This window comes from Notechis scutatus, chromosome 2 (genome assembly GCF_049901735.1).
Source record: "Notechis scutatus isolate UNSWTSFEM ecotype Mainland chromosome 2, rNotScu1.2, whole genome shotgun sequence".
In the NCBI taxonomy this organism is placed as follows: Eukaryota; Metazoa; Chordata; class Lepidosauria; order Squamata; family Elapidae; genus Notechis; species Notechis scutatus.
This window is the reverse complement of record NC_142010.1, coordinates 20,346,493-20,374,361: the sequence shown is the minus strand read 5'-3', so window position 1 is coordinate 20,374,361 and position 27,869 is coordinate 20,346,493. Positions and strand designations below refer to the sequence as shown.

The window sequence follows — 27,869 nt, the reverse complement described above, 5'->3', positions numbered from 1 at the left end:
AGCCTGGATGACTGAGAATCTCCATAGACATCTGGATGTGTTAGTTCTCAAATCCCTCCCTCCCTTTGCTGTTCGCATTGACAAAAGTTGATCATTTGTTGTATGTTGTGTACACTTGAGAGTGTATGCATTGGAGACACATGCCTTGTATCTCCAATCACACTTGGCCATGAGAGAATTCCCTTCCCTTTTCTATTTCTATATTCTATTCCATTTCTATTCTTATTGTTTGTAATCTTATTCTACTCTACGCTAGCACAACAAATTCACATCATTTTTTCATGCTGTGCATCTTCTTATGGCGATTAAAAAGACTCCCGGTTCTGAATTTCTTTCCACATTCCACACACTGATACGGCTTCTCCCCTGTGTGGATTCTTTTATGCAGCGTAAGATTCCTGCCGTCTTTGAAACTCTTTCCACACTCGATGCATTTAAATGGTTTCTCTCCTGTGTGGATCCTATTGTGTGAGGTAAGCTGGCCACTCTCACTATAACATTTCCCACACTCCAGGCATTTATAAGGTCTCTCCCCTGAGTGAAGCCTGCTATGGCTCTTGAGTGAATTATTATGTCTAAAGCTTTTTCCGCACTCATGACATATATACGGTTTCTCCGCTGTGTGGATCCTCTTGTGGCTACCAAGACAACCACTTGTCCTGAAAGACAGGCCACACTCCGTGCACTTATAGGGGTTTTCCCCCGTGTGGATCCTCTCGTGTGACTTAAGATAACTTTTTTGACTAAAGCTTTTTCCACAGTGCAGGCATTTATAAGGTTTCTCCCCTTTATGCATCCTATTATGTAAGGTTAGAGTGCAGCGTTGGCTAAAGCTTTTTCCACATTCCAGGCATTCATAGGGTTTCTCCCCTGTGTGGATCCTCTTATGGGAAGTAAGCTCAAAGGAGGTTCTGAAGCATTTCCCACACTCTGTGCATTTATACGGCTTCTCTCCCGTGTGGATCCTCTCGTGTGACTTAAGATGATCTTTTTTCCTGAAGCTTTTTCCACACACTGTGCAATGATATGGCTTTTCCCCTGTATGGGTCCTGTTATGGCAAGTGAGGTCACTTGCAGAGCGGAAGCTCTTTCCACATTCAAGGCATTCATATGATTTCTTCCCAGTGGGGCTTTTTTTCCGGGAATTCGGTTCCTTGCTCTGAGTAAACCTCGTTCTACCATCCCTGAGTTGATGCAACCTCTCCTCTCTGTGGAGGTTCTGATGGGAAGTAAGGGGAGTGCTGTTTCCGAGGCTTTTTCCCCTATTTATATACTGATGTCGCTTCCTCTCTTCGTGGACCCTCTGAGGTGAATTAAGATCACTTTTCTGACTGAAGGTCTTTCCACAATCCAGACATTTGTGTGGATCCTCTGCTTTGTGAATCTTTTTATGCAATGCAAGACAGCGGCTTGTACCGAAGCTTTCTGCACACTCGGTACATTTGTACGGTTTCCCTCCTTTTTTTATTCTTTCATGTAAAGGAGGAGGAACGCTCCTTCTGGGGTGTTGCCTGCTTTCATCTTGTTTCTCTCCAGCAGGGCTTTGTCCACAGTCACATAATCCAGATTCATCACAGAGTGTTTTCCCACACCTTGAACACACTTCTTTTTCATGGCAATTATCTGTGTCCAATAAGACATTGATATCTGGACAAGGTAAACTAAAGCAATTCTCCAGCTCCCACGTTAGCTGGTTTTCCTCTGAACTTTGCTTTCCATACATCTTTTCTGCAACTTCCTTTTTGTCTTTTGGCAAAGGTGCTGCTGCCTCTTGGCCAGAATCCTCCATCTCCCATCCGTTACCTGCTTGCAACAATAAAAAAAGATAAGTTAACACAAACTTTAGTGCGAAAGCGATCAAGCACCATTGCTGTATTTGAACAGTATCAAACTTCTTCCAAACTCCCATTTGTTCAAAACATTGTGCTGTATTGGTATTAATGTGGGAAACAGAACTGTATTTTTTCTTTTTACAGAATTGTAAAAAGACATGTTGCCCTGTGAACAAAATACACTGTATACAGTGGTGGTATTCAATTTTTTTTACAACCGGTTCTGTGGGTGTGGCTTAATTGGTGGACGTGGCTTGGTGGTCATGTGACTGTGTGGGCATGGTTTGGTCACATGACCAGATGGGCATGGGTTTGTGGCCATGTGGGTGGGTGTGGCCAGGTGACCATGTGACCAGCAAACCAAATGCAAGTGGTCCTCGCTTAATGGCTGGTTGCTTTGCAAGTGTTCTAATTTATGACTGATCTCCCCAGAGCTACTTGACCTGTTTTGGAGTTTTGACAGCCATACACACACACATACACACACACTTACTTACTTCTAACCCTGCTATTCTATGATTCTGTAAGGATCTCCTGCTGGAGGAGAGGGTTGGACTAGATGACCTCTGAGATCCCTTGCAAGCTAGCCCAAGATTGCTGTGTGCTTCAAAGAGTCTTCTGAAGCCAGGGTTTGTGTCCTTCCTTCCTCTCCTTTTTGTTTCTCTCTCCTTCCCTCCTCTCTCCCTCCTTCCACGTATTTATCTACCCATCCATATATCTCATTCATGGGTTCCTCCCTCCCTCCCTTTCTTTCTTTCTTTTTCTTTCTTTGTCCCTTCCTTCCATCTCTCCCTTTCTTTGTCTATCCCTTTTCTTCCTTTCGCTTCCTTTCTCTTTTTTCTTTCTTTCTCTTTTCTCTTTCTTTTCTTTCTTGTCTCTCTCCCTTCCTCTCTCATTACTTTCTCTCTTTCTCTCTCTCTCCTCCCCCCCTTTGTGTGTCTCGCTATGGGTCTCTCCCCTGCTCTGTATCTCTCTCTCTCTCTCTCTCTCTGCCCCTCTCCTTTTCTTCCCCTCTCTCTTCCCTACTCTCTCTCTCTCTGTGTGTGTGTGTGTGTCAGTGTCTCTCTCTCTCTCTCTCTCTCTCAAAGCCGCGACTGGGCCAAGCGCTCTTCACTACTTTCAAGGGACGCTTCCAGCGTGGCTGGCAATCCTTCTTCAGCCAGTCCCTTTGGGTGACCCTTCTCCTCCACTCACGACCAGCGGCCATGGCGGGTCCGGGAGGATGCTGTTCACATGTGAGGAGGAGAAAGGTCGCCTGAAGGGACGCTTCCAGTGCGGCTGGCGATCCTTGTTGACACAGTCCCTTCGGGCAACCCTTCTCCTCCTCTTCTCGCAACCGGCAGCCGTGGCAGGTCCGGGAGGAGGGTGGCGTGCACACATTGGAAGAGAAATGTGAAGGGAGGACCCAGGAGCCTTTTTTGACATCTGCTGTGCACGCTTATTCTCTCACCCCAGGGCATCTACACTTTAGGAATGGGTACTTGAAGAGAGCAGAGATAACAACATTGCAATAGGTTGCCACGGGGAGGGTGATAGTTCCGCTCCATAGAACTGAGTTATTAGTAACAGCATTATTGGAGTGGGCTTCTGTGGGGCTTAATGGAAAGGAGGGAGAACATTTTATCAACGAGGAGGTTTTGGCAAACGAAGATTAGAGCGGAGCGGTTGGAGGTTTAGTTTTCACAGAGACAAACGCGGACATGTTTCTCTGACAAGATAGAAAATTCTCAGCATAAATAAAAACAGCCCCTGTATTCATGGGCAGAGTGCATTTTATAGCTGAATAACTACCTACAGAGTCGCAGAAACCCGGGCAGAATAGCCCTCCAATAGGTGAGTCAGATGTAATAGCTTGGTGGTCACTCATGCAAGCGGCGAACAGAGGAGCTTCCACAGGGCACGGACCACCCAAGTGGAAGGTTTCCTTCTCTCTCCCTAACCTGAAGGAGGAAAGCTGCATTGACTTGCTTTCTGCTGGTTGTTGTGCGGAGCCTAGCGAGCAATGGTGTTCCGGGTGGCGGGGTGAGCGGGAGGGAGAGAGAGAGGTTGAGCTTTGCAATATGCCGCGGGGTGGCGCTCTGCAGCATTTGGGGGGCTGTCGAGCTTTGCAGCATGGAGTGGAAGGTGCGGGGAGGGGGGGATTTGTAGACTACACAGGCAGGGCTGGGGGGAAGGAGAAGAGGCGAGGAGGGGGGATTTGTGGACGGTAGGGCTCAGAAGAGAGAGCACGCAAAAGCTCCTTCCATTCTTCCCAGGCCTTTTCTGCCTTCGCGGGTGGCGTCTTCCGCAGCATCAGTCCCACCCCCTTTTCCTTCGCTCATCTTTGTCATGACCTGAGGCATAATGGGGGATTGAGCAGGTGTGTGTATGGGGGTGGAGGGCTGAGAGGGGGGTGAGTGCTGAACGGAATCACTGAGGGGAAGGCAGCATAGGAAAGAGGCAGCCGGCCAGACCCACGCACAGAGCAAGCAGAGTGGCGGGTGGGAAGCCCCTGAAAGAGGACGGGGAAAAGGAGGAAGGAAAACTACGGGCAGTCTGAGGTGCCTTGTTTTGCATGCTCAGTTGGTCGACTCCCTCTGATGCAGCCAGTTTCTTTAGCTTGGGGCGGCTGATGGCTGGGGGCGGGGTGAGTCCTGCCACAGACACCATCACCACTGCTGCTACTGGGACTACTACTGAGACTGCCGCTGGTTCAGCTCTGTGTGTGTGTTCCCCCCGCCCCACTTTCAGCGAGTAACACCGAGGCTGGCCGCTTCTCAGGCCAGGCGAGGGAGGGGAGGGTGAGGGGCAGGACCAGCCACTTCAGGCAAAGTGAAGAGGCTTCGACCAAGCACAGGCGAGTAGAAACCTGGGAACGGTGGCTCCCGGCTAAGCCAGCCGAGGGGCTACTGCAGGCATTCGTGACAAGGGGGGCAAGAAGCCCCAGGATATCTGCCCTTCCACCTGCTGGCTGGCCGGGCTGGCCTGGGCTGCAAGAGGAGTGTCTGCCGCTGGGAGAAGGAAAAAAACATGCTCTGGGAGGGCGGGCAGGCAGGCGGATGTCCCGGGGCTGCTGCACATGTGCACATCCACCTGAGCTGCGCCATGGCCATCATGTGGTACGGAAAGCTAGGAGAGCAACCAGGACAAGCGGGTGACTGGGCGACGGGGCGACCCGGTTTGGGGGCGTGGCCAGCCAGGGGTCGCCCCCAGTTCTGTGAACCACGCCAAATCACCGCTACCGGTTCTCCTGAATAGGTGCGAACTGGTTGAATACCACCTCTAATTGCATATGTTTCTAATCTCATGAAATAGGTTGATAGTTACTCTAGAGCCAACCCCTGGGAACTAGGACCATAAAAGGAAATTCATAAATAAGGGCAGGGGGAGATAGAATTAGAGTCCTGGGAGATGTAATCAGAAGCAGAGATAACGTATTCGCTTTATACACTTTGGATAGGTTGTGACATCATTATTATTAACCCAATGAAGAAGAGGTGGGAGATAAATTGGTAACGGTGCTCGAGAATATAAGGCAAATGTATTGAAGGTTAGGATATATCCAGTGTACCTGCGTGTGTGTGGTCCACCCCCTTGCAAAGAGAATAAAATTACCATTGTTTTCTTTGGAAGTTTTGGCTGGTGATTGTTTATTTCCAAACTAGACAACAAATCCCACATTAAGTTGATATTTGACCTTTGGCTACTAAATGTCAGTATCTTAATAGAATCCCTCACCTAATGAGGCCACATTCCTCTTGTTTTCCAGCATGACCTCTTGGTATAAGGCTTTTTGCTCAGAGTCCAGCAGGGCCCACTCCTCCACAGAGAAAAACACAGCTACATCCTCAAATGATACCAAATCCTGACACAGGGAGGGGAAAAAACACAACGTATTTCATGAATATTCCTAACAATGAACACTTCAATGAATTACATGCAAGTCTTCTTCTTAATGAAAAACCTCCAAAGCTTCCTAGTAGGGCAAAGGAGCTTGTAGGATATTAAATTTAGCAGCTGGAACAGTAAAGTCTCTACAATAGGCTGGAACATAATTGTAACTGATTAGTTAGAGAGTGCTGACTCATGCAGGATGCAATCTACACTATGATTGGTTGCTGTCAGTAGAACGGGGGCGTTTCCCTTTTTTCCCTCCTTTTTTCCCTCTCTGTGTTCTGCATGATGCTTTAGATTTACCTCAGGATTCCTCTGTTTTCCTGACTATCTTACGTTGTTCCTTTTCTGGATGGCGACAAAGACTGCTACAAATTTCCATTTTAACTGTTTTTCCCATTTTATCTCCCCCTTCCCTTACCTCCCTCATTTGCCCTTCTCTCTTTCCCTCTCGGCCTCTGCCAAGGCCTGTTTGCTTTCTCTTCTGTATATAATTTGTAGATGTGTTGTTTTTAATGGTAAAATTAATAAAGTTTTTCATAAAAAAAAAAGATTTACCTCAGGATGTTCCTCTGTTTTCCTGACTATCTTATGTTCTTCCTTTTGTGGATGGTGACAGACTGCTGTAAATTTGCATGTTAAATATATTTATATTTATATAAAGGACTAGAAGTCCAGATTACATGTCTCCAACTTCATCTTGTCAGCTGCTTCACCATTCCTTGTCAGAACATCTTCTCTGGATAACATATATTGTGCTGTCCAGACAGTATATAGTTAGTTAGGAATTGGGAGCTGTCCCCTTAAGGGAATGGCTCATGGTAAATGTACCGTATTTGCCGGCGTATAAGGCGACTGGGCGTATAAGGCGAGCCCCAACATTTCCACTCAAAATATAGTTTTTGTTATATACTCGCCGTATAAGACGACCCCCACCCCACTTGGAGGCATGCTTTTCAGGGCAAAAAGTCATCTCATACGCCGGCAAATAAGGTAAGTTGTAACACTTGGGGTATTCTGGATATAATTCTTGATTGACACCCCCGCCCCTTTCCCCCAAACTTACAAAGCCACCAAAATGCTTTAGAGAGGCAGCTTCGCCTTTCTCAGGCTGGCACTCAATTCCTCTCCCTTTCTTTGTGACAGCCCCGCGTGCGTGCCATCGGGACTCCAAGGGTGGGGGATGGACAGCTGCCAACTCTCTCTCTCTCTCTCTCTCTCTCTGTGTGTGTGTGTGTGTGTGTGGTGTGGAGGGTAATTCCGGCTATCTCTGGCCTCCGCTCGGTTTTAAAGTTGCTTGGCCGGTTCCCAAGTCGCAGCGCGCTGGCCGGAGACGCGCGGCGCGGGTGGCAGCTCGGTGCAGGGGAGGCGGATCTTTCTCTTAAGCGGGGAGGAGGAGGGGACAAGAGGAGGGACGGGACAGGGGCGGGAGGAGGTTGCTCGCCTTCTTCCACCGCCCACCGGACCCTTTTCTTCCCAAGGGGACCCTGGAAAGCAGCTCGGGAGCCGGGTGGCCCTGCCCAGCGGGGTCCCATCAGGAACTTCCCGAGGACACCCCCCGCCCCAAGCACAGCCCTCCCGGTCTTTCAAAGAGGGAGAAGAGAAGCGGGAGGAGCAAATTGCCGCCCCCGCCCGCTGCCCAGAAGGAGGTGCCACAGTCCACCCCCACCACCTTCTCCCCCCACTCCCTGGGCCATTACGCGGCTCGGGGCTGGCTGGGCGAAGCAGCCCCGCCAGAGACTCTCCGCTCCACCCCCACCCCACCTCCAGATTGGCCTCGCATAGCGCCCTGAGCCGGGCGGAGGGTGGGTGGGTGGGTGGGTGGGAGGAGGAGGAAGAGAGACTCCGGCTGGGCTTGAAGGGGCTTCAGAGTTGCGGAGCTCCGCCCCGTCGCTCTTGCACCGAGTGACAACGTATTTACCGGCGTATAAGACGCGACCCCCCACTTGGAGGCATGTTTTCAGGGCAAAAAAGTCGTCTTATACGCCGGCAAATACGGTAGTTAATGCATCATGGGAAATGTAGTTCATGTCATGTAGTCACATCTGTAATCCTGATTGGTCACTTAACTGACCCTTGGTTGGGTTGGGAGAGTTTCCTTTACTCTTGCTTGGACCCCAGCATCGTGCTGGTGTCTCACCCTTCGCTCCATCATTATGGGATGAAGATAACTGTATTTTTACATTATGAAGTCAACTATGCAAAGATTGGACATTAGATAGATCTCAACGTAACCATGAGTTATATTTGAGGATGCCATGTGACCCAATAAAGAAACTTTGTATGGAAGCCTTTGTAGAGTTTGCCTGTTTGTCTTTATATTCAGCCAGCAAAGACAGAACATTTACAAAAACAAAGTGCCTCTGGCTAGAGATACCTCTAGTTAATGGTTTATTGGTTTGGCTGATTCCACAGGAGCAGCAACCCCAAATTACTTTGCTTTCCACTGATGAGCTAGACTTTCGGTAAATTGGCCAAATCCAACACCAATTTTACCCACTGCGGTGACCCAATGAATCATGATGAATCAAAGGAAGTGGGGTTCAACACTTAATTTCTGTGCAAAAATCAAGATTGGAATTTTCTTTTCACCTGGGGCTTAGTATTAGCACTGCTTTATAAAACCTTTGTAAGGCCACACCTGGAATACTGCATTCAGATTTGATAACTATATTACAAAAAAGATGTTCTGATTTTGGAAGAAGTGCAAAGAAGAGCAACTAAGATTATTAAAGGCCTGGAGACAAAATATATGAAGAATGGTTGCAGGAAATGGATATGGCTAGTCTAGAGAAAAGAAGGACCGGGGGAGACATGATAACAGTGTTTCAATATTTAAGGGGTTTCCACAAAGAACAGGGGGCTCAACTTATTTTCCAAAGTACTGAAAGGCAAGAGAAGAAACAATGGATGGAAACTAATCGTGGAGAAACGCAACCTGGAATTAAGGAGAAACTTCATGACAGTGAGAACAATTAACCAATGGAACGGTTTGTTTTCAGAAATTGTGGGCTGGAGGTTTTTAAGGAGAGACTGGACGGCCACTTGTCTGAAAGGGTATAGGGTCTCCTGCTTGAAACAGGGGGAGGGACTAGAGGATCTCCAAGATCCCTTCCAATTGTGTTATTCTGTTACTGGAAGATTGGCACATCTGGGGAGGGGAGGGGAGAATCCTCCTACCTGCGTTGGAAGCTCAGCCACTGTTGATCCTCTACTACAAAGAACTGGGGTTCCAGGAGATGAAGCCATGGCCACGAGAGGGTCTAGGAGTGGGGAACAAACAGCAAAGGAATAATTGGCTATCAAACATCCTAAGGATATTCTTGAACATCCAGTGCAAAAGGCTGATTTCTTGGCTAACTAGGAAACCGTTCATGCGAGTCCTTTGCAACCATAGCTAGAACTCATAAAAGATCATCCTGCATGAGAGGAAAACTGAAAGCTGTGGAAGGACCAGGGATTGGATTCAGAGGCAGATTATCTCAGCCATGAATGTATGCATTAAAGGACCACAGATCTTGACCTCTTCCCATATCCAGGGAGTTGTGCTGAGTTGTAAATCAGGAGTACTTGGTCTGGCTTGGCACCAACAAAAGAGGCAGAGTCCAATTCTCTCTGAGTCACACATATACTAGTAGTCCTCGAATTACAACCTTTCATTTAGTGACCATTTGAAGTTACAAAGATCCTGAAAAAAGGGACACATGATTGCTTTTCACACAGCTGTTGCAGAGTCCCCACAGTCACACCATCAAAATTCAGGTGCTTGGCGAGTGACTCCTGTTTATGAAGGTCACAGCATCCTGTGGTCATGTGATCACCTGTTGCCACCATCTGGCAAGCAAAGTCAATAGAGAAGCCAGATTCCCTTCACAATCATTAACTCAACAACTGCAGAGGTTCACGTACAAACTGGGGCAAGTAAGGTCATAAAAAAGGAGCAAAACTCACTTAACAACTGCCTGGCTTAGTATCAGAAATGTTGGTCCTAAGTGTGCTGGTAAATCAAACCTGTATTCATGTTTGGAGAAAGCTGAGTTCTCTCATAAGGCTTTTATATTTTATATTGAAGTTACTTGAATAGAATAGAATAGAATAGAATAGAATAGAATAGAATAGAATAGAATAGAATAGAATAGAATAGAATAGAAATAGAATAGAATAGAATTCTTTATTGGCCAGGTGTGATTGGACATACAAGGAATTTGTTTTGGTGCATATGCTCTCTGTGTTCAAAAAAAAGAAAAGACACATATTTCAAGAATCGTAAGTATAAAACTTAGCAGTAGTCATAGGGTACAAATAAGCAATGACATCATACTAGGAAACATAATAATAAGCTAGGCACTATCAAATCATACTAGTAAACAGTCAATGAGCATCTTAAGGTTGCGAGCAACAAAGTTATATTCATACATTTATAAGTGGGAAGAGAAGGGTGAAAGGAAGAATGAGAAGATTAATTGTAATGCAGATTAGTAAATAGTTGGACAGTGTTGAGGGAATTGTTTAACAGAGTGATGGCGTTGGGGGAAAATCTGTCCTTGTGTCTAGTTGTTCTGTTGTGCAGTGCTCTGTAGCATCATTTTGAGGGTAATTTAAGCAGGAAATACAGCTGGTTGGGTGACAGGAGATACACTAAGGAAAGTAGCAAAATAGCCATGCTGACATCCTGCACCAATAAGGACTTTTAGCAAGCTTGTTGTGGTTTCTCTGTCACCCACTCAGGACAGATTTCCTTTCTTTCAGCCATTTCAGTGGAAGAATCTAGATGTCCACCCTCCCTTATCAGAGAATCAGGAAAGATGACAAAAACTCTTTTTTCCTTACTTAGCTTGATTGGTATTGTTTGAAACAAAGAGAAGAGTTGGCAGACCTATTGAAAATTCAAGTTATGAATAAAGTTAAATATTTGGGGATAATTTTGACTTCAAGATGTATTACATTGAAAGAGAGTAACTATATCAAACTTAAACAGCAGATAGCATCCGACTTGAAAAAGTGGGAAAATTTACAATTGTCTTTGATAGGTAGAATTTCAACAATTAAAATGAATATTCTACCTAGAATTTTATATTTGTTTCAAACAATACCAATCAAGCTAAGTAAGGACTATTTTGAAGAATTAAATAAAATTGTGTTGAAATACATATGGCAAGGTAAGAAAGCGAGAATAAAATTAAAACTTTTACAGGATGCTAGAATTAGAGGAGGATTTGGCCTTCCTAACTGGGAGTTGTATTATCAAGCTGCAAACTTAATGTGGGCTAAAGAATGGATAACATTAAGAAAGACTAGATTATTGACATTGGAAGGACATGACCTATTGTTGGGTTGGCATGCTTTTTTGTGGTATAAAGGAACTAAATCCCAGGGCTATTTTAGAAGGCACTATATACAGGAATCGTTATGGTTGAATTGGGAGAAAATTAAGAAACAATGTTATTTGAAAATTCCAGTTTGGTTATCAACTATCGAAGCATTTTCCTATCCTATAGTTTATAAGAAGGAACAAACAGTTAGATATGGGGAAATATTGGATGAAAAGGGTGAACTTAAAAGCGATGCAAAAGTTAGAAGAACAAGATATAAAGATGAGTTGGTTTTCATATGCGCAAATACACTCAAGGTATCTTAAAGATTCTAAAACAGAAGGATTTTATGATAAATTGACTGATTTAGATAGGATTTTGACAGGTTCTGATGAAAAGGTGATTAAAAAACTATATAGTCATTTGTTGGAAATTAAACTAGAGGAAGAACAAGTTAAAGAAACAATGATTGCTTGGGGGAAAAACTTTGGATATGGGATTGATTTGGAGAAATGGCAAAAATTGTGGTCTCAAAATTATAAAATGACAATGTCAGTAGCATATAAAGAAAACTTGTATAAGATGTTTTACAGGTGGCATTTTCCCCCAACAAGAATAGCAAGAATGTTCAAGAACAAATCTGAAAAATGCTGGAAATGTCATCAGACTCCTGGCTCATATTACCACATGTGGTGGACTTGTGAGGACGCAAAAAAATATTGGACTAAAATTCGCATGTGGTTGGAAAAAATGACAAAGGAACATATAGATTTGAAACCAGAGATTTTTTTATTGGGAATCTTACCTGATACATTTAATAAAAATTTAAAATACCTGATTGTAAATGTATTAACAGCGGCTAGGATTGTATTTGCTAAAAATTGGAAAAGTGAGAAAATACCAATGGAGGAAGAAATTATTAAGAAAATATTGAACTGTGCTGAAATGAGTAGATTGACATTTGAAATTAGAGAGCAAGAAGATAAACAATTTTATGAAATTTGGGATCTTTTTTACCAATGGTTAGATAATGCAATATAATAATAGAATACTTAGAAACTTAGGAAATAATGATTATATATATTTCTTTTTTTTCTTTTTTCTTTTTTCTTGGCTTTGAAAACATTTTTAGAATATTTCACTACGATAGACTTGGTATGATTTTATGATTTGTAATAAGATAAGCTAAATAAATTATAGTTATCTCGTTTAAGTATGAATTATTAAAATTAGTTAAATGATTGTTTAATAACAATATTAGGATATACAATTGTTGATTGATAATATGAGTTACTATGTAATATAACTATTATGATGGTTATGAAATAGATGCACAAAAAGGAGTGATAAACCAACCGATGCACTGTCTGTAAATATATGAAGAAGAATAATGATGTTTTTATGTCATGTCTTATGTTGTTTGTGTTTTTGTTTGTTGTTAAAATCAATAAAAAAAACCTTTTTACAGAAAAAAAAACACCTCTTTTTTCCCAGCTGGGACTTTCTCTTTGGAAAAGCCTAGAGCAGAAGTGGGGAAGTATGGCCCCTTTTAGGACTGCTGGACTTCAACTCCCAGAACTCCTGACACAGCTGGCTCAGGAACATGTCATCAAGTTGCCACGGTTGAGAAACAATGGCCCACAGGAAAAGGGTGATACCTCTTTAAATGCAGACAAGGCTTTAAAAACACAGTTAAATGAAACAGTGAAAAGGAATTCAGGAATGAAATCAACTTAGGCAAAGTCCATCCTGAGGATGAAAGGGCATCGGAAGGAGCTTTTGCCCGATGCTCTCTCCGGAAGGGGCTCGTGCAGAGCACCCACCACCACCACCAAACAGCAGCACCTGGGAGGGATCGCCCCCTTTCCCTCCGGCCGCTTTAGCAGCCATTGAACCCCGAGCCTTCCGGACCTGAAACAGCCCCAGAGGGGAAAGAGAAAGTGCCGGGAAACGATCGGGAAGGGCCGGCAGAATCATCTCCCCCAGGAGAAAGCGGGGACGGCAGGAGCGATCTTAGGGGCTCCCCAAGAAGCTGCCTTGAAGGCTCACCTGTCCAGGCATTTCCCCAGGTGGGAAAAAGGGAGGAAGGAGGGAGGAGCTTGTTACCTGGCGCCCGCAGGGAAAGGCGGCTTTGTTCCTCGGTCCAAGAGATACAAAAGATCCGCTTTCCTCGCAGCCCCGCCGGCCACGCATTTGGATCTCCCTCCCCGGAACGACCCCCGCCAGGAGTTTGCAGAGCCCAAACCGGAAGCACTTATAGCTCCTCCCATTCTCTAAAGGGCGGAGAGCGCCGCCCACTCGGGGTCTCCCTGCCTGCCTATCCACCCCGCCCCCCCAACGCCGGTCCTGAGTGGGATGGGCAGCTGGGCAGCGAGTCCCGTTGATTCTTTGGCCCAGGCAGCCGGAGAAACAGCAGGGAGAGGGAGGGGACGAGGCCCAGGGACGGGAGGAGGGAAGGGAAGGGGATGTGGAGCGTTAAAGTTAGAAGGGAATCCCCCTTTTGGAAGGAAAGTGGAGTAGGTAGGAAAAGGAGGCTGCCTTCTCCACTGAGTCTAACAGGGCAGCGGTCAACTAACACGTCTCCTCAAATGACGTTCACGATTTATGCCATAATAACGAATAATGGCTGCTTAGCAAGTAGTCCTCAAGTTAATGACCATCATTTAGTGGCCCTTGGAAGCTGCAACCACCCGCCAAAAATGGACTTGTGTCCGTCACTCGCGCTAAAGACCGTTGTAGACTCCCCCTGGTCATGTGATCCAAATTGAGACACCTGAGAACTGAATCACATTCATGACCCTTGTAGAGTCCAGGGGTCACAGGATCTCCTCTTGCGACCCTCCCGCAAGCAACGTCAATGGGGAAACCAGATTCACTTAACAAAAGTTTGTGGCTGACTTGTGCTTGTAAGTCAATTACCTCTCCAAAATATTTCTTTTAGTTCAGCAGCTCCAAGCCTAATGAAGCTGCTTCCAGTTGGCAGAGAGGAGGATCCTGGCGGATTCCCCATTTCCCCCTCAAGAATTGAGCTTCAGGAGTGGCTGAAAGAAGGGAATAAGATCCTTCTGAACTCAAAGGCACTTTTGGTTTTCCTCACCTTTCCTGTTCCAGGCACTTTGCCACATGTGCCCAGCCTCAAATTGAAAACACTGAAGACAAGATTGTAAGCAAAACTTTATTCCACAGAAAAAGTAACACAAGGAAATCTCCCTGGAAGCCTTTGTACCCCACCAACACCCACTGGAGGGCTTTACACAGCATTTGCCAGTTTACACTTTTCAGAGTCAGAAGGAATTTCTTCACCTCCCTTTACTGCTTTACACTAACATCTTCGCCTTCCTACATACATGTCATCCAGACCTCAGCCAAGCTATTTAAAGTCATCCTAACGTGTTCACAGGGAAACCGCAACACTTCCATAAATGTCGCTTAGCTTTCCGTGACGCTTCCTGTTTTTTTACTGGACTTGGTTTCTCCTTGAAGACCTCACCACTTAGATTGCAATGTTCCCTCTTGAAATATTTCAGCATCTTCTCTAGACTCTAAGCCAGCTTTCTGCAGTCTTACGTTGTCTGAAGGTGTTATCCCAAAGGTGCTTTTCTTCAAAAGTCAGCTGGACTTTCTTTCTCCTTGAAGACATTTCACTTCTTATTCAAGAAGAAAGAGAACTGAAGAAACTTCTTGGATGAGAAGGGAAATCTCCTCAAGGAAATAAAAAAGTCCAGTTGCCTTTTGATAAAAGCACCTTTGGGAAAACCGTAGCCTGGATGATTGACAATCTCCATAGCCATCCGGAAGTGTTAGTTCCCAAATCCCTCCCTCCCTTTGCTATTTGCATTGACAAAAGTTGATCATTTGTTGTATGTTATGTACACTTGAGAGCGTATGCATTGGAGACACACACATTGTATGTCCAATGACACTTGGCCAATGAGATAATTCCCTTCTTATTTCTCATTTCTATATTCTATTCCATTTCTATTTTTACTGTTTCTAATTTTTTTCTACTCTACTCCAGCACAAAGATCTACTATCCAAAAGTTAATTCCTAGTTCTACAAGGGAACTCTTCTTTTTAATGGATCAAGACATTTCTGCTGCTTCAGAAGCCCTTCCCACACTCCATGCATTTCTCCAGAATCTCCTGCAAAACCTCTATGGACATAAAGCAAATCAACACAAACCAATTCACATCATCTTTCCCTGCTATGCAACTTCTTATGTTGATTAAACTCACTCCTGGTTCTGAAGCTCTTTCCACATTCCACACACTGATACGGTTTCTCCCCTGTGTGGATTCTTTTATGGAGCCTTAGATTCCTGCCGTCTTTGAAACTCTTTCCGCAGTCGATGCATTTAAACGGTTTCTCCCCTGTGTGGATCCTATTGTGGGAGGTAAGACCGCTACTATCACAATAACGTTTTCCATACTCCAGGCATTTATAGGGTTGCTCCCGAGTGAAGCCTTCTATGGCTCCTGAGTGAATTATTTTGACTAAAGCTTTTTCCGCACTCATGACATGTATACGGCTTCTCCCCTGTGTGGATTCTTTTATGGAGCGCAAGATTCCTGCTGTCTTTGAAACTCTTTCCACATTCGATGCATTTAAACGGTTTCTCTCCTGTGTGGATCCTATTGTGGGAGGTAAGCTGGACACTCATACGAAAACATTTTCCACACTCCAGGCATTTATAGGGTTTCTCCCCTGAGTGAACTCTTCTATGGATCATGAGTGAACTAGTTTGACTAAAGCTTTTTCCGCACTCATGACATGTATACGGTTTCTCCCCAGTGTGGATCCTCATGTGGATACCAAAGCAATCACTTCTTCTGAAACTCATGCCACACTCCGTGCACTTATAGGGTTTCTCCCCTGTGTGAATCCTTTTATGGATTGTCAGTGCTCCAGAATCACTGAAACGTTTTCCACACTCCTGGCACTGATATGGTTTCTCCCCAGTGTGGGTCCTGCTATGTACGACATAGCTTTTTTTTTCACTGAAGCTCTTTCCACACGTGTGGCATTCAAATGGTTTCTCCCCAGTGTGGAGCCTTTTGTGACAAGTGAGGGCCGCCGAGTTAGTAAAGTTTTTGTCACATTCAGTGCATTTATAAGGTTTTTCACCTGTGTGGGTCCTTTTATGGACAGTAAGACTATAGGATGTACTGAAGCATTTCCCACACTCGGTGCATTGATACGGTTTCTCTCCAGTGTGGATTCTTCTATGGGAAATTAGAAAGTCATATTTATGGAAGCTCTTTCCACACTCCAGGCATTTGTATGGTTTCTCCCCTGTGTGGGTCCGTTCATGGACATGAAGGCCAGCAGAACGGGCAAAGCGTTTTCCACACTGCAGGCACTGAAATGGCTTCTCCCCTGTGTGGATTCTGTGATGGGCAGTAAGTTGTGCAGAGCAATGGAAGCTCTTTCCACACTCCATGCATTGAAATGGTTTTTCTCCCGTGTGGATCATCTCATGTGACTTAAGACAAACTTTTTGACTGAAGCTTTTTCCACATTGCAGGCATTTATAAGGTTTCTCCCCTTTATGCCTCCTATTATGTAAGTTTAGAGCACTGCTTCTGCTAAAGCTTTTTCCACACTCCAGGCATTCATAGGGTTTCTCCCCTGTGTGGATCCTCTTATGGGAAGTAAGAGTACCTGAGGCACTGAAGCATTTTCCACACTCTGTGCATTTATATGGCTTTTCTCCAGTGTGGATCCTCTTATGTGAATTGAAATGGCCTTTTTGAGCGAAGCTCTTTCCACACACCGTGCAATGATACGGCTTTTCCCCTGTATGGGTCCTGTTATGGCTAGTGAGGCCACTTGCAAAGCGGAAGCTGTTCCCACATTCTAGGCATACATATGGTTTCTTCTCAGTGAGGCTTTTTTTCTGGGAATTCGGTTCCTTGCCCTCCCTGCATTGATGCAACCTCTCCTCTCTGTGGAGGCTTTGATGGGAAGTAAGGGAGGTGCTGCTCCCGAAGGTCTTTCCACAGGGGATGTTTTGATGCTGCTGCTTCTCTTTGTGAACACTCTGATGTGAATTAAGATGTTTTTTCTGCCTGAAGGTCCTTCCACAATCCAGACATATGTGTGGATCCTCTGCTTTGTGAATCTTGTTATGCAATGAAAGGGAGTGGCTTGTACCGAAGCTTTCGGCACATTCGGTATATTTGTATGGTTTCCCTCCTTCTTCTATTCTTTCATGTAAAGGAGGAGGACGGCTTCTTCTTGAGTGTTGTCTGCTTTCATCTTGTTTCTCTCCAGCAGGGCTTTCACCACAGTCACATAATCCAGATTCATCTTGGAGTATTTTCCCACACCTTGAACACATTTCTTTTTCGTGGCAATCATCTGTGTCCAACAAGACATTGATATTTTCACATTGTAAACTAGAACAATTCTTCAGCTCCCCTGTTATCTGATTTTCCTCCAAACTTTGCTTTCCATACATTTTTTCTCCAATTTCCTTTTTGTCTTTTGGCAAAGGTACTTCTGCTTCTTGGCCAGAATCCTCCATCTCCCATCTGCCACCTGCTTGCAACAATAAAAAAAGAAAAGTTAACACAAATTTTAGTGCAAAAGTGATCAAGCACCATTGCTCTATTTGAACAGTATCAAACTTCTTCCAAACTCCCATTTGTTCAAAACATGATGCTATACTTGGTATTAATGTGGGAAACAGAGTTGTCTTGTTTTTACAGAATTGTAAAAAGACATGTTGGCCTGTGAACAAAATACACTGTATATGTTTCTTATCTCATGAACTAGGCTGAGGCTTGTACGTAGGACCTAGGATTAGAGGCCTCTGCTATGCTGGAATCCAGCCATAACCAGAATTCATTGATATGATAGTTACTCTAGAGACAATCCCTGGGAACCAGGACCATCAAAGAAAATTCATAAATAAGGGTAGTGGGAGATGGAATTAAGAGTAGTGGGAGATGTAATCAGGGGCGGAGATAATGTATTCACTTTAGACACTTTGGATGGATAGATAGATAGATAGATAGATAGATAGATAGATAGATAGATAGATGATAGATAGATAGATGATAGAATAGATAGAATACTTTATTGGCTAAGTATGATTGGACACACCAGGAATTTGTCTTGGTGTAAATACTCTCAGTATATATAAAAGAAAAGATTCATTCGTCAAGAGTCGAGAATCATAAGGTATGACACTTAATGATAGTCATAGGGTACAATAAGCAATCGAATCATACTAGGAACCAGTCAGTATAAATTGTAAGTATACAAGTGACAAAGTACACAAGCGACATAGGTTGTGACATCATTACTAAGCCAAGAAGAGGTGGGAGATAAATTGGTAATGGTACTAGAGAATATAAGGCAAATATAGGGGTTTCTGGTGACGTCACGTCATGGCGGTGCAGGAGAACTTTGCTCTCCTGCATCGGGTTTTTTACCTTTGGATAGCCGTGGTGTGGTCAGATCCCGGAGGGATCACCAAAGTGAGGAGGAACTCTGGGAGTCTAATTGGGAGTTGCGATCCCGAAGCAGCAAAGAAGAGAGCCCGAAGTCCAACGCAAAAGAAGTCAGCCCATTGCGGGCAGACCTAAGGACGCGACGAGTCATCAAAGAAAGAAGCAGTGAGGAGATAGTGAATTGAGATTTGGCAAGCTACCGGTATTAGAAACGTTTTGTGGATTACAACTGGAGTCCTGCTTGAAGAAGAACTGCTTGTAACATTGAAATTCAGAGTGGAAGGGGTGGAGGTGAAAAGTGGCGGCATCAATCTAGCTTCCCACCCCCAACGCTGGAAAACAGTGGAAATACTATTTTAAAAAGAAAACTGAGAAAGAGAGGCAAGTAGACATTGCTGGAAAGACCCTTCTGTTATTAACTGTTTGAAGTGAGACCGCTGAATTTACACTGTCTGAGAAAGGGATCTGGACAGAACTTTAAGAAAGCCTTGAAGAGTGATAATGCAAACTCTGGAGGTGGCCATTGAGAGTGGCAAACTATGGTAAATTGCATCAACGTAACTGGAAGTGACTAATAGAATTGAGAAGGGAACGAAACTGATACAAAATAAGTCAGATAAATGTTTATTATATTGTTCCTACAATTGTATCTAATATTTGAATAGATTTATTTATTTATTACTAGAATATTAAGGTAATAGTAAGATATTAAGAGACCTTATACCCGTCTCCCTCCTGAAGTTTCTATTCTTCTTTTGAATTTATTGGATTTGGAAAGCTTTATTTTATATATATTTATCTTATATACTTAAATAATAAGAGATTAATATTGATTATTTTATATAGAAATTGGCTTGGAGAGTGATAATTAATTTCTCTAATTTGTATTCCCCCCTCTTTTCCTTTTATATATATATATATATCTGATCTATTGTAGATTAATGAATTTAATATATTGTTTAGTATAATGACAATTTAAACATTTGCTCCTTCTTTCTCTTTCTTTTCCCCTCTCTTTGTTTGATATTGTGGACTACTAAGACTTAAGAACTGTTAATTTGAACTTTGAATTTTATACATTGTTCAGAAGAGCAATAGACAAAATACTATAACAACCTTGGCTATAATACTATGGATCATTTGCTTATTTGATTAACTTGATAAACTACCAGATAATCTGAGACCTGATATTAGATTATATTCATTAAGATTTATTAATACCTTAACCTATTGCTAATAGAGAAGCTAGACTAATATTGATCAATTTGCTTCCGAGAGATTTATAACGTGGATTAACTGATCATTTTTAAAGCTAGTGGAGACAGAAAATTAATCTAATCAATTAAATAACAATGTAAATCTCTAATTAATAGGGAAAATTAAAAATCTTAAACCATTGATAAAGTTGATGGTAATTGGTAATATGATTTGGGATAATATAACTAAAAAAGTAGATGAACAATACAAAATTATTAAAGATATGACTAGCAGCACTACCACCATCATGAAAACTGGGAGAAAATCTGTACCAACAGTAGCACTAACTAGTCCCACAACATAGACCCAACAAACGATCGAAGGGATGTTGGCCCCGGAGAAATCAAACACCTCAACTGGCACCCAATCGGTTCAAGCTACCTTGGTGGCAATTCAAGGAATGATATAAGCACTACAGGAGTCGATGTCAAAAAAAACACACTGAAAGTAGAGCTGATAGGGAAACAATAAAAACAGAATTGAAAAATGAAATAGGGGAAATGAAAGTTGAAATTAGGAACCTGGATGGAAAAATAGGCCAGATTCAGGAATCCATTAGGATAAATGAAGAAAAAAATCAGAATAATTGAAGGACAAGCTAATCAAATGGAGAAGAAATTAGACCATATTGGTCAAAAAATTACTGACCAGAATAAAGAGACAGAAGAGACCTTAATCCGTCTCGAGATGGACAGAGCCTCCTAACTACCTTAGATTTCAAAATGTGGAGGAAGATAAAGAAGAAAACTTAGCACTGGTAATGGCCGAAATGCTAGCGGAACTCCTACAAAGAGATAAAAACGAGATAGTAAATGAATTGGATGATGTGTATAGAGTTCACACAAGCTACGTGAGGTGGCACAGACTCCCTCGGGAAGTCCATATCAGGTTCGTTAGGAGGCAAGGACATAATTTACAGAATTTCAAGAGAAGAAACAATAAAGTATAAAGGTAGAGAAGTAATTGTGCTGAAACAAGTGCCAAGAAGAGTCCGGGAGCAGGGGAAAGACTATCGATTCCTCACTAACTATCTTAATTAAAAAAAAAATCTCTTTTAGATGGATCACTCCAGAGGGTATTTTGGCAACATGGAAAGAGAAGAGAGTGAAAATAGACAGTTTAACCAAGGCACAAGACTTTTTTGAACAAATAGGTGGATCAGAAGAAGAATTTAGTAGTAGAGGCGAGCCCAAGGCTTCAAGCCAAGAAGAATCACAACCTATAACTAGAGGGAGGGAGAGGGAGAAAGAGAAGGAAAGAAGGGAAGAAATAGCTGCCCGAGAAGAGATAGGAGTGAGAACCAGGAGTCAAACAACATCAGACCTAACGAGGGATAAAAACTAGACTAAGGGTAAATGGAAAGAGGATTGAAACTAATATCTATGAACATTAATGGACTAAATGACCCATCTAAGAGGAAGAGAATATTTTTTAAATTAGAGAAACAGAGAGATGATATAATTTGTCTCCAAGAGGTTCATATTAAAATGCAGGATCAGAGATACTTACAAAATAAAAAATTGGGGAAGAAAAAAAAAAGATGAGTTGTACTATATATTAAAGAGGAAATAACTTCAAAATTGATCTATAATGATACAATTGGGAGAATATTAATGGTAGAGGTGGTCATTCAAAATAAAAACATTCTATTGGTGGGGATATATGCCCCCAATAAAAATCAGAATGAATTCTATAAAATCTTATATGAGAAATTGATAGAAATTGGCAACCCAAAAATTTGTATATTTGGAGACTATAATGCAATTACAAATAACAATCAAGACTATGAATGTGAACAAAAATATCAAAAAAAGGAATATATTGCCCAAATGCTTTTTTGAGATGGCCGAAGAATTAGAACTAGTGGATGCTTTGAGGAAGCTGAACCCAGGGGTGACTCAGTTCACTTTCTACTCCAATCTGCATAAATCGTGGTCCAGACTAGATATGGCATGGGTAAACAGTGACTTACTTAAGGAGATTCAGGACATAAAGATTTTAACTAACACTTGGGCAGATCACAACCCGTTGCAGATAATCTGGAAAGACCCAACCCACAAGAAAAGTAGATGGACACTTAACTCGCAACTATTGAAAGAAAAAGACTACATCCAAAAAATCAGGGAAGAATTGTTTTCTTTAAATTTAATAAAAAACAGGATACCTCATTGCAGAACCTCTGGGATACAATGAAGGCGTATTTAAGGGGAATATCTATAGCATACATAGCAAATAGAAATAAAAAAAGATGGGAAAAACGAAATATCCTAACACAAAAAAATAAAAGATTTGGAAAATAGACAAATGGAAACTCCGGGAGATGAACAAATTAAAAATAAGCTGGCACTATCTAAGTATGAAATGAACATTTTAGATCAGGAGAAACTAACCAAGAAGCTACAGTATATAAAACAAAATTATTTTGAACATGCAAATAAACCTGGTAGATGGTTAGCGTACAAACTGAAAACAGAAAACCAAAAAAGAACAATATACCAATTAGTGGACAAAAATGGAGTAATAAAGACTGATTTTGGAAAGGTAATTGTAAGAGAATACTTTGAGAATTTATATAAGCAAGATACAGTTGATTTAAATAAAATAGAATATTTGAAAGAAGGAATTTTACATCCGCTACCAGAGGACAAAAAGTAGATATTTAATAAAGAAATAACTTTAAGTGAATTTAAAAAAGCGATTAAAAAACAAAAAGCAACAAAACCCCAGGCCCAGATGGCTTTCCAAGTGAGTTATATAAAGAGATAGGAGAGGTATTAGAAAATGTGTTGCTAGAGATCTGCAATGAGGTATTACTGGAAGCTAAAATTCCAGAATCATGGAAGGAAGCTTATATTACATTAATTCCAAAAGAGGGTGCAGATGCCAATCAAATAAAGAATTATAGACCAATATCTCTTCTAAATTCAGACTATAAAATTTTCATGACTGTAATGGCAGAAAGATTAAAGAAAGTGCCCAATGACAAAATTCACCCTGATCAAAACGGATTACTTCCCATGAGAGAGATTAGATATAATATGAGAATGATATTAGATATATTAGAATTTTACGAACTGTATCCAGGAAACCAAGTGGCTCTTGTTTTCCTGGATGCATAAAAGGCCTTTGTTAATCTTAATTGGGATTTCATGAAATACCAAATTAGTCTGATGAAATTTGGTGGTAATTTTGCAAAAATGCTAAATTCAAAAGGCAAATGTACTGATAAATGGAGAAGCTACCAAACCATTTGAGATAAAGAAGGGTGTCAGGCAGGGATGCTCACTGTCACCTCTGCTTTTTATAACAATTCTAGAAACATTATTGGACAAAATTAGATCGAACAAAGAAATTAAGGGAACAAAAATTAAAAGTCGAGAGTACCAATTACAAGCATTTGCGGATGACATGGTCTTTGTCATAGAAGAACCAATAGATTCGGGACCGGTATTATTAAATGAAATAAATAAATTTGGCAAATTGGCAGGATTAAAAATTAACAAGGAAAATACTAAAATGCTAGTTAAAAACTTAACAAACAGTAAACAAAAAGAATTAGAGGAAATGATGGGATTACAAATTGTGAATAAGATCAAATATTTAGGCATTTGGCTAAGACCTAGAGCATCAACCTTGAGGGAGGACAACTATATCAAATTATTGCAACAAATTGGAAAGGATCTGGAAAATTGGAGTAAAATGCAAATTTCATTATTAGGTAGAATAGCAACGATCAAGATGAATATACTACCCAAAATTTTGTGTTTATTTCAAACTATTCTGATATTATTGGATAAAAAATTCTTATGAAAATTGTTATGAAATTCATTTGGGCAGGGGAAAAAACAAGAATAAAAAAAATCTATCTACAAGATAATAAAAGCAGAGGTGGCTTTGGACTTCCCGCCTGGGAGACCTATTACAAAGCGGCGGCACTAGTGTGGATAAAGGACTGGATTAAATTGGGAAATAAAAGAATCTTAACACTTGAGGGCCATGATTTACAAATAGGGTGGCACACATTTTTGTGGAACCCAAACAATAAAAGCCATTCATATTTCTCCAGACACACTATACATAAATCTCTGATTAAAATTTGGACAGATATTAGAAGGAACCATTACACTAAAGTTCCGAGGTGGCTTTCAACAATGGAGGCGATGTTCCATCCCAACACGATGGATATTAGCAAAAAGCTCAAATACCACCAAATACTAGACAATGAGGGAAAGCTTAAATCGATTCAGGAGTTAGAAACCCAAGAAATAATTATTGACAATTGGTCCTACTTTCAAATAAAAATGAGATATAATAGGGATGTAAAAGATTATGGATTTGAAATAAAAGACACTCAATTAGATAAAATACTCCTGGGCCTGGAGAAAAATATGATATCTAAATTATATAATTATCTACTAGAATATGAAGTGGCTGAGGAAATTGTGAAAGGACCAATGCTAGCCTGGGAAAAAACTTTGGTTATAATATAGATATGGACGACAGGGAGGAAATCTGGCAAAGGAATCTTACATTAACAAAATCAATACCATACAAGGAAAATCTATATAAAATGATATATAGATGGCATCTGGCACCCTCTAGATTAGCTAAAACATATCCAATAGCAAACCCAAGCTGTTGGAAATGTAAAGAGAAATTCAGTACCTATTTCCACCTCTGGTGGACATGCCCTGAGATTAAAAAATATTGGACAAGGATAAGAATATGGATAGAAGAAATGATTGAATGCAGACTGGAGTGGAAACTGGAACTGTTCCTCCAGGGGATGATTAAAGGGGACTATTCTCCCAAAGTGAGATACCTGATCATCCACTTACTAACAGCGGCGCAAATTTCCTTGGCGCAATATTGGAAAAGGCCCAACATACCACCAATACACATTATTATTAAAAAAAATTATGAATGTGCCGAAATGGAGAGGCTTACGCTCAAATTAAATGTGAAGGATGATTCAGAGTACTACTTGGTCTGGGATAAATGGTACAACAGGGTAGAATGCAAGAAAAAGAATGTACATAATAAATGAACCCAGGAAACATATTGTATATGGTTGTATATACTGAATACATAAAATAATGGTTTCAAGCTTCTCCTCTAATACATAAACAGTTAAGAAGGTTCTATTGATTAAATAAAATAGTTATAATCCAATAGTAATAGTAGAGTAACATTTGTTACTTATCAATTAATATGTTATCTATAAGAGACAAGGAGTACTTGCCAATTACTATTTATTGTTTATTATGAACTATCAAACCTATTATCAAATGTAATAGAAAGAAATACATTTACTGTCCTATTAGTATGTTTACTATTTTTTATTTCTGTATACTCGTAGGTTTATATCTTTTTAATCTTTTGCAAATAAAGTTTGTTTTAAAACTAAAAAATGAAAAGAGAATATAAGGCAAATATATTGATGGTTAGGGTGTATCCAGTGTACCTGCGTGTGTGTGTGGTCCACCCACCTTGCAAAGAGAATAAAATTACCATTGTTTCCTCTTGGAAGTTTTGGCTGGTGATTGTTTATTTCCAAACTAGACAACAAATCCCACATTAAGTTGATATAAGATTTGACAAAGGGCTACTAAATTCAATATCTTAATAGAATCCCTTACCTAAAGAGGCCACATTCCTCTTGTTTTCCAGCATGACGTCTTGGTATAAGGCTTTTTGCTCAGAGTCCAGCAGGGCCCACTCCTCCACGGAGAAAAACACTGCTACATCCTCAAACTATACCAAATCCTGACAAAGGAAGGGAAGAAAAAAACACAACAAATACCATGAACATTCCAAACAATGAATAATTCAATGGATTCTATGCAAGTCTTTTTCTTAATGAAAAACCACCACAGCTTCCAAGTAGGGCAAAGGAGCATGTAGGATATTAAATTTAGTAGCTGGAACAGTATAGTCTGCAATAGGCCGGAACACAATTGTAACTGATTAGAGAGTGCTGACTCATGCAGGATACAATCTATGCTACGATTGGTTGCTGTAAGTATAAAGGGGGTGTTTCCCTTTTTTCCCTCCTTTTTCCCTCTGTGTTCTGCATGATGCTTTAGATTTACCTCACAATGTTCCTCTGTTTTCCTGACTATCTTATGTTCTTCCTTTTGTGGATGATGACAAAGACTGCTGTAAATTTGCATGTTAAATATATTTATATTTATATAAAGGACTACAAATCCAGATTGCATGTCTCTGACTTCATTTTGATAGCTGCTTGCAATTCCTTGACAGAACATCTCTGGAGAACTTTTACAGAAACAAAGTGCCTCTGGCTAGAGATACATCTAGTTAATGTTTTATTGGTTTGGCTGATTCCACAGGAGCAGCAACCCCAAATTATTTTGCTTTCCACTGATGAGCTAGACTTTGGTTAAATTGGCCAAACCCAACACCAATTTTACCCACTGCAGTGACCCGATAAATCATGCCAGGGGTGGGATCCGACCGGCGTAACTACCAGTTCGGTGATTTTACATTTTGCTGCGCGTGTGTGTATATCGTCATCATCTAGCTACCAGGATGACACACATGATACCACACATGATACGATGGAGGGAGAAAAGCCAGATGGCCATAACTATCACCTCTGAGAGGCACAACCAGGAGATGAGAAGGTCATAAAAATTCCACAGTGAGATTGTACTTTGGGAATCTCTTGAATAGTTAGTTCTAACAAGAGGGGTGGGGGGGAATTAACATACTGGCTTTTGTTTCACTAAACACACATCGAGATAAGGGGAGGGGTTCTAAAATCCCTTATGTATCCCTGTATGCCTGAGAGACCTCAGACGCTGCTTTGAACTCCTACAGGAATTGTCTCATCTCAATAAAGAATTCCTCTGTGATACGTTTGGATACGTTTTCAGAAGTTCATTCTAGTTGAGTGAATGGGAAAAGTTCTGTAGCCTGACACTTAGCAGCGTTTGGGGAAAAAAACTGTTCTTGTGTCTAGTTGTTCTGTGCTCTGTAGTGTTTTGAGAGTAATTTAAGCAGGAAATACAGCTGGAGACAGGAGATACACTAAGGAAAGTACCAAAAATAGCCATGCTGACATCCTGCACCAATAAGGACTTTTAGCAAGCCTGTTGTGGTTCCTCTGTCACCCTTCCCTACACTCAGGACAGATTTCCTTTCTTTCAGCCATTTCAGTGGAAGAATCTAGATGTCCACCCTCCCTTATCAGAGAATCAGGGAAGATGACAAAAACTCTTTTTTCCCAGCTGGGACTTTCTCTTTGGAAAAGCCTAGAGCAGAAGTGGGGAAGTATGGCCCCTTTTAGGACTGGTGGACTTCAACTCCCAGAACTCCTGACACAGCTGACTCAGGAACATGTCATCAAGTTGCCACGGTTGAGAAATAATGGCCCACAGGAAAAGGACGATACCTCTTTAAATGCACACAAGGCTTTTTGAATGCAGTTCAATTGAACGATGGAAACGAATTCCGGGAGGAAAGGAAGGCGGGCGAAGAGATGCAAGGGCGTCCGGAGGAGCCTTGAGCCGATGCTCTCTCCGGAGGGGGCTCGTCTGGAGCTGCTCCCCGAAACAGCAGCGCCTGGGAGGGATCGTTTTGGACGGCAGCAGCGATCTTAGCAGCGCCCTAAGAAGCTGCCTTGAAGGCTCTCCTGTCCCGGCATTTCCAAGGAAAGGAAAGGAAAGGAAAGGAAAGGAAAGGAAAGGAAAGGAAAGGAAAGGAAAGGAGTGAAGGAAGGAGGGAGGGAGGGAACTTCTTACGTGGCGCTCGGAGTCTTCGTCCGGACTCCGCTTCCCCACAGTTGCGCGCAGGAACAGACCCACGATCCACTTTCCTCGCAGCCCCGCCGGCCACGGTACGTCCCTCCCCGCCCCCGCCCGTGGATCCCTGTTCTCGGGGCGGCCCCAGCCAGGGCTTCGCAGAGCCCAAACAGGAAACGTTTACAGTTCCCTCCCCTCCCCGTCCAGCTCCTCCCATTGTTGAAAGGGCCGAAGGCGCCGCTCATTCGGGACTTCCCTTGCCTGCCCGCCCACCTTCTGCCCCGGGGGAAGCGGTCCCCAGTGGGTCAGCTGGGGAGGGAGTCCAGGGCTGCTTCTCCCGAGGCGGTCAGAGAAACGGGGGGGGGGGGGGA

General features: G+C 42.2%; 2 protein-coding genes across 6 annotated transcripts in view; both read right to left on the bottom strand.

Moving 5' to 3' along the window:
* The window catches only part of LOC148131887 (uncharacterized), a 91,217-nt gene that overhangs the window by 17,852 nt on the left and 45,496 nt on the right, over positions 1–27,869 (bottom strand).
* Positions 226–27,844, bottom strand: LOC113427971 (uncharacterized). Of its 5 annotated transcripts, XM_087953676.1 has the most exons (5): positions 27,499–27,844; positions 25,372–25,498; positions 15,482–17,558; positions 15,229–15,399; positions 226–1,130 (listed from the first exon to the last, which is right to left on the bottom strand). In XM_087953676.1, the coding sequence occupies exons 2-5, from the start codon at positions 25,403–25,405 to the stop codon at positions 272–274; spliced, it is 3,141 nt and encodes a 1,046-aa protein (XP_087809802.1). In that variant the 5' UTR covers positions 25,406–25,498; positions 27,499–27,844; the 3' UTR covers positions 226–271. The 5 variants fall into 5 exon arrangements, with proteins under 5 accessions (XP_087809802.1, XP_087809799.1, XP_087809798.1 ...); XM_087953673.1 differs by lacking the exons at positions 15,229–15,399; positions 15,482–17,558; positions 25,372–25,498; positions 27,499–27,844 and adding exons at positions 5,550–5,676; positions 8,886–8,968; positions 13,124–13,287 and having other exon boundaries at positions 226–1,803; XM_087953672.1 differs by lacking the exons at positions 15,229–15,399; positions 15,482–17,558; positions 25,372–25,498; positions 27,499–27,844 and adding exons at positions 5,550–5,676; positions 13,124–15,209 and having other exon boundaries at positions 226–1,803.